The sequence below is a fragment of the Lathyrus oleraceus genome, chromosome 4 (genome assembly GCF_024323335.1).
Source record: "Lathyrus oleraceus cultivar Zhongwan6 chromosome 4, CAAS_Psat_ZW6_1.0, whole genome shotgun sequence".
NCBI lineage: Eukaryota > Viridiplantae > Streptophyta > Magnoliopsida > Fabales > Fabaceae > Lathyrus > Lathyrus oleraceus.
The window spans coordinates 473,241,313-473,248,695 of NC_066582.1; the positions used below are offsets into that span (position 1 = coordinate 473,241,313).

Below are 7,383 nucleotides of genomic sequence, written 5' to 3' on the forward strand. Positions count from 1 at the left end.
TTATTCATCAACATCATCTTCACCAACATAATTTTCATCATCAGTTCCTTCATTAGCATCACCATCCTGTACAACTTCCTTCTTCTCCTCTTCCATCATAGCCTTCATCAACGTCTCCAGTTTAATCTTATTTGCAGTGCTAGATCGAATGGAATCCTCCAGCTCTTTATAAGTTTCCTTCAGATGAGCAATGACACTCATTCTTGGATGTGGCAAGGCCAGGTGCTTGAGAGGATGTCATAACAATTTATGTGACATGAGTTCCTGCAAATAGTTTCTAGTGTAGTGATAAGGGATAATCCCTTTTCTTCACACTGTCAATGGGCAACAAGATACCAGGATCTTGATTTAGGATGATTCTACAGATGAGGGATGGAAATCAGATGGGCATTTTTACAGCAGTAGAGAAGGCTTGTTTCAACACTTGTTCAAAGATGTATTTTCCAAAGTCAAGTGCTCTTTTTGTACCAACGACATAAATAAATTTACCAAGACCAATCGAGATTATTGAGGTATGATTAGTGGCACCCAATTGGTAGTACCAATCCTATGAAGGATGGCATATTTTACACTTAGCTTACCAGCAGACAACTTCCTTTTGTTGGGCCAATGTCTAACCTATTTCACTGTGATCTCTTTGCACACCTGATCATCAGTAACTTCCAGCTCAGCCTGAGGTTCATTTATTCTTGCTAGAAATTTATTGATCACAGTTGGGGAGAATGTTACAACATTTCCTCTCACATAAACTTTACCATAGTCAGCACTCTTTATATCATCACATCCATCGGGGATGGTCACCATAAACTTCTTTACTAAGTTTTCATAGCAAAGTCCAAAGTGTGTGGCAATCTTCATCAACCCAACAACTTTTATCAGTTCCATGACCTCGTTACACTTAAGGTAATCCTTCCCCAATTCCCTTTTTAGGGCCACCCTCCTCTGAATTACATGCTTCCACCTTTCTGCATTCTACACATAGTGTAAAGAAGCATTGTCCAGTGGAGCTTTGGACCTAGTATCACGAGGTTTCTTGTTAGCATATCTTTTTATAGGGGTGATGTCCTGGACATCCTGTTCAATATCAAACTCGGATTCACTATAAGAGACATTTTCCTCTTTCTAGTAGGGGTAACAACTTTACTCCATGACCTAGTGGGTCCAACAAGAGATTTTCTTGTGGAGCTTCTAGAAGGAGTACCTTTCAACCCATCAGATTTTCTCTTCACTTCCCTGGAGGGAGAATCTTTAAAAGCAACAGTCTTTCCTTTACGTCTCTGCAGTCTCTTGGCAATACTAAGGGTAACAATGTTTATAATAGGTTCTTCACCAGAAGTAAGCTCATCAACATTGACAACAAGCTCAACTTTCTTTTTACTTCTTCTCTCATGAGCAGCATGTTCAAGAACACTTTCCTCAACTTTTTCACTAGAGTTATTGTCAGGGCTTGGATCTTTTGCCAAAGATGTTTGAACATCTAGCAAAACATCTGAGTTTACTTCCTTCATAACAGATGCGACAAACTTCCTAAGTTCCTTATCAGTTGCACTTCTTTCTACTTCCTTGGGATTTTTAAAGCCGTCAACATACATACTAGGGTTTCTTAAATCATACCCTTTAAACCTAGATTGTTCTTCAACAACATTTTTATCTTTACCGGGGATTATAGGTTCAGAAGACTTACCAGAAGTCTTGATAATTTTTGACCCTGAAGGTGTAACTTTCTTCTGAGGAGGGGGATGAACCGTGGACAGAGGGGCAACATCAAAAATTAGATTTTCCAAGTTGATCATTTGAAATGGGGCGTTTGTCCTAAACGATGGTGAGGAAGATCCACTGGTTTCAGCTGGGACATGCATGTGAGTGGGTGAAGATTGTTGAGACATGTTAGTAGACACTTAAGGCAGATGGAATAGGGAAAGTTTTTTTTTTGAGAGAGAAAGCAGATGTTTGGAAGAGAATGAGGCATTTGAGTGGAAAAGGTAGTGAAGTTTTGTCCAAACGGGTGCACAATGAGGTAATGGGTTTAGGTAAGCGTGTCCATTGTCATGATGAGAGATATGCTCTTGTCTGACACACTTAATTAGATGTAATTGCTATAAATGCTCATTAACACAAATCCCAAGTTTTCCTCTTAAATTTTCAAATTGACTTGCATCCAAGGCTTTGGTAAAGATATCTGCAAGTTGATTCTCCATGCTAACATGCTCAAGTGTTATGAATTTATCTTCAACAAGTTCTCTGATAAAATGACGCCTGATGTCAATGTGTTTAGTTCTACTGTGCTGAATAGGATTTTTAGAGATATTAATAACATTCAAGTTATCACAGAATAATGTCATGACATCTTGCGTGACATTATATTCTGTCAACATTTGTTTCATCCACATTAGTTGAGAGCAGCTGTTGCCTGCTGCTATGTGCTCAACTTCAGAAGTGGATAGGGATACACAATTTTGTTTCTTGCTGAACCAGGAAATCAAATTATTTCCCAAGAAGAAACATCCTCCAAAGGTACTTTTCCTATCACCAGCACTTCCAACCCAATCAGTATCACAATATCCAACTAACATAGAATTTGAATCATGGGAGTACAACATTCCATATTCACTTGTGCCATTCACATACTTTAGAATCCTCTTTACTTGATTTATGTGACTTACTTTGGGTTCTGCTTGATACCTATCACACACACCAACAACAAAAGTTATATATGGTCTGCTTGTTGTAAGGTATAAAAGGTTACTAATCATACTTCTTTATAACCTATGGTCAACACTTAAGCCTTTTTCATCTTTAGATAGCTTCAAATGGGTAGGTGGAGGAGTTATTTTGTGACTAACATTATCCAATCTAAATTTCTTCACAATACTCTTAGCATATTTGCTTTGACACAAAAATATTAAGTCTTCCATCTGTTTGACTTTGAGCCCAAGGAAGTATGTCAGTTCTCCTACCAAACTCATTTCAAACTCAGATTGCATTTTCTTGACAAAATGTTTGACCATCTCATCTAACACCCCTTCAAACACAATGTCATCCACATAGATATGAGTTACCATAAGTTTTCCATCCTTTTCTTTGATAAAAAGAGTTTTATCAATTCCACCCTTTCTATATCCATAATTGATGAGAAACTCAGTCAACCTTTCATACCAAGCTCTTGGGGCTTGTTTTAAACCATACAATGCCTTCTTTTATTTGTACACATGATTTGGGAATGTAGGATCAATAAATCCTTTTGGCTATTCAACATATACATCTCCATTTAAATAGTCATTTAGGAAGTCACTTTTAATATCCATTTGGAACAATTTGAACTTTAAAAGATGTGTCATTCCAAGTAACAATATGATAGACTCCAAGCGAGCAACTAGAGCAAAGGTTTCATCAAAGTATACTCCTCCCATTTGGGTGTATCCTTGAGCAACAAGTTTGGCTTTAATTTTGGTGACAACCCCTTGTTCATCAGACTTGTTCTTGTATAACCATCTAGTGCCAATAACATTTGTTCCTACAGGTCTTGGAACCAAATCCCACACCTTATTTCTTTTGAATTGCCCAAGTTCATCTTGCATAACATTAATCCATAACTCATTAGTCAAAGCTTCCTTGATATTCTTGGGTTCAAATTTATAGACAAAATAGGCATTTGACACAAATTCCCTTAATCTGGTGATAATTCCTCCATTTAGATTTCCTATAATAAGATCCTTAGGGTGATCTTTCTGAATTCTAATGGAGGACCCTTTGTTAGTTGAATCATTCTCTATGGTTCAGGATTAGTATTTGTGTCTGCAACATCTTTTGGGACATCATTCATTGATGTTTCAACATCATCTGTGACATAAACTTCGTTATTTGAGTCCTCCACTACAATGTTTATGGATTCCATCACTACCTTGGTTTTGGAGTTGAAGACTCTGAATGCTCTGCTGTTTGTAGAGTACCCTAGAAAAATTCCCTCATCACTTTTAGGATCCATTTTTCTCATATGCTCACGATCTGGCAGAATATAACATTTACTTTCAAATACATGGAAATATTTCATAGTTAGCTTTCTTCCTTTCCATAGTTCATACAATGTGGCAGAAGTGCCAAATCTGATAGTCACTTTATTAAGAATATAGCAAGCAATGTTCATGGCTTCAACCCAAAAATGATATGGTAGTTTCTTAGCATGAAGCATGACCCTGGCACATTCTTGAATGGTTCTATTTTTACGCTTAACCATACCATTATGTTGTTGGGTGATGAATGAAGAGAACTCATGACTAATTCCTTCAGAGGTGCATAATTCCTCAAACTTGTTGTTCTTAAATTCCTTCCCATGGTCACTTCTAATCCCGACAATGCCACAATCCTTCTCTCTTTGAATCTTTTGACACAGTTCTTTAAACACTTTAAACACATCTGACTTTTCTTTAATGAAGTTCACCCATGTGAACCTAGAGAAGTTATCAATAACAACATAAGCATACCTCTTTCCTCCTAGACTTTCAACTTTCATAGGTCTCATCAAGTCCATATGAAGTAGATCCAGAATTTTTGAGGTGGTCAGATGTTGAAGCTTCTTGTGGGACATCTTTGTTTGTTTCCCAATTTGACATTCACCACAGATTCTTCCTTCATCAATTTTCAGTTTGGGAATTCCTCTAACTGCTTCCTTTGATATCACCTTCTCCATACCTTTCAGATGTAAGTGACCAAGCTTTTAATGCCATAACTTAGTCTCTTCCTCTTTTAACATTAGGCAAGTGGAGAGGCAATCTGTTTCTTGAGGATTCCACAGATATAAGTTATTTTTTGATCTGACTCCCTTCATGATAGCTTCATCCTTCTCATTTGTTACCATACATTCAGTTTTATTGAAGTTTACTATGAGACCTTGGTGACGGAGTTGGCTAATACTTATAAGATTAACATTTAGTCCTTTAACAAATAGAACATCATTTAGACTAGGCAATCCTGGATAATCCAGCTTACTAATCCCCTTTATTTCCCCTTTTGATCCATCTCCAAAGGGGGCATAATTAGTGGAATAAGACTTAATATTCACCAAAAATTTCTTGACACCAGTTATGTGTCTAAAGCAGCCACTATCAAAATACCAGTCCTTTCTAGCAGATGCCCTGAGGGAGGTGTGAGCTATGAGTCCTGACATACCATTTTTGGGAATCCATCTTTTCTTTGGCTTCACCATGGTTTGCTTTCTTCTGAGTTGTGAAGAAGGTTTAAGATAGCCATACAATTTGTAGCAATAAGGTTTTATATGACCAAACTTCGCACAATGATGACACTTCCATCTCTGGGTCTTGCTTCCTGAGTAAACCTCTTGACACCCTTGCTAATGTTGGGACATTTGATTTGACATGTGTCGTTAATGTTGTCTTTTGGGTGGAACAAAGTTCATTACATGACTTTTTCCTTTGTTCATTCCTCCTTGATAGTCATAGCCTAAACCTTGAACATTTCCAGCACTCTTAGCAGTTTGAAGAATTTCATCCAGTACATCAGAACTAATGTTAATCATTCTTACAAATTTAGTCATATTGTCAATTCTTGAATTGAGCAGTACAACTTCCTCCTTCAGATCAGAGATGATAGAGAGATGCTCCACTTTCTCATCCTGTAGTTGAGCAATAGTTTTCTTTTGATCTTCTCCCAATTTACAAGCTTCTTCATTTCTGAGGCACAATTCTTTGTAGGATTCAGTAAGTTCTTCAAAGGTTAGTTCTTCACAGTTATAGTCTTCATTTGAGTCACAAATTCCAGTCAGGGAAGTAACCTGTTTGGTAGGTTCCGTTTTAGGATCACTTTCAGAATCATCTTCTGACCAAGAGACACACAAATCCTTCTTTTACTTTTTGAGAAATGTGGGGTACTCAACCCTTATGTGACAAAACCTTTCACATCCATGGCACTGTATTCCTTTTCCTTTGATCTGTTCTTCAGTTTTGGGCCGTCTGCCAAAATCCTGATTTTTTGTGATGTCAAATGACTTGTTCTTGACATTAGCTCTTGTCTTTCAGACCATCTTCTTCATCACTTTGTTGAATTATCTCCCAAGTAAGACAATGGCATTAGATATCCCTTCATCTTATCCAGGTCACATTCATCTTCGAGGTCTTCAATATTAGAAACAAAGGCTATACTTTTCTTCTTTTCTGACTTTTCACTGATTCCTAACTCAAAGGTTTGAAGAGATCTCATCGGTTCATCAACTTTCATGTTGTTGATATCTTGAGCTTCTTCAATGGCAGTAACCTTCATGTCAAATCTCTTTGGAAGGGACCTGAGGATTTTTATGACCATCTTGGCTTCTGACATCTTCTCCTCTATAGCACTTGAGGCATTCGCTATCTCAATGATATTCATGTGAAATTCATGAATGCTCTCATCCTCCTTCATTCTTAAGTTCTCAAAATTGGTGGTCAGAAGCTGAAGTCTTGACATCTTAACCTTGAAAGTTCCTTCATGAGTAGTCTTCAAGATTTCCCAAGCATCTTTAGTAACAATGTAGTTGTTTATTAGTCTGAAGATGTTCTTGTCCACTCCATTGAATGTAACATTCAAAGCTTTGGAGTTTCTCTGAGCTAATTTGTCATCTTTATCATCCCAGTCTTCCTCAGGCTTCAACTCATCAGTGATCTTGCCATCTTTGTCTCTAATCATTGGTTGATCCCATCCCTTCACCACAGATTTCCAAGCCTTGTTGTCCATGGATTCGATAAAATCCACCATACGTGCTTTCTAGTAGTCATAGTTAGTTCTGTCAAGAATGGGTGGTCTGTTCACAAAACCTCCTTCCTTGTCCATTGTACTAGAACGCATCTTCCTTGAATCTCGCCTAGAAATAGAGCAGGATGCCTGGTCTGATACCAATTGAAATTTTGGTATGCAATATCAGATGTTCTATGAAATGTCTAGACACTGATATCTGAACAATAACAGGACAACTTACATACATAGGAACATAAAATAACATAACACACAAAGTTGTTAACCTAGTTCGGTGTGCAACAACACCTACATATGGGGGCTACCAAGCCGGGGAGGAAATTCACTAAATAGTATTAATTTGTAGGCCTTCTACAAACTATCTCCAATTTACAATTAACAACCTAATCACTACCCGTTCTTAACTTCTACCTAAGACTCTCCTAGGTGTGAGACCCTTCTCACCCCCTATTAATCACAACAGTGATACTTAAACAATTACAAGAAATTCAGAAGTCACACTTCACAGACACACAATCACTCAATGCTTAAAAGCTTATGAGTGATTGCCAATTCTTACAACCAGTTAACATAGTCCTGCTCATATATCAAGATGATATTTGAGAGGCTCACAAAAAAGATGTACACTCAAACCCTAATACA

General features: G+C 37.5%; 1 protein-coding gene across 1 annotated transcript; it reads right to left on the bottom strand.

Annotated features, from left to right (window-relative positions):
- LOC127138022 (uncharacterized) lies at positions 1 to 1,886 on the bottom strand. The gene is made up of 3 exons (XM_051064428.1): positions 1,101 to 1,886; positions 646 to 972; positions 1 to 177 (listed from the first exon to the last, which is right to left on the bottom strand). Exons 1-3 carry the CDS (start codon positions 1,884 to 1,886, stop codon positions 1 to 3), a joined length of 1,290 nt encoding a protein of 429 aa, XP_050920385.1.
- Positions 1,887 to 7,383: the final 5,497 nt, after the last annotated feature.

What these genes read in the sequence shown, in the direction of transcription:
- LOC127138022 (XM_051064428.1), bottom strand. Translation starts at nt 1,886, where the DNA reads ATGTCTCAACAATCTTCACCCACTCACATGCATGTCCCAGCTGAAACC. An exon ending in AGAGGAAAATGTCTCTTATA is followed by an intron (nt 973 to 1,100) that starts GTGAATCCGAGT and finishes CACTATGTGTAG; the next exon opens with AATGCAGAAAGGTGGAAGCA. An exon ending in TGGAAGTTACTGATGATCAG is followed by an intron (nt 178 to 645) that starts GTGTGCAAAGAG and finishes GCTCATCTGAAG; the next exon opens with GAAACTTATAAAGAGCTGGA.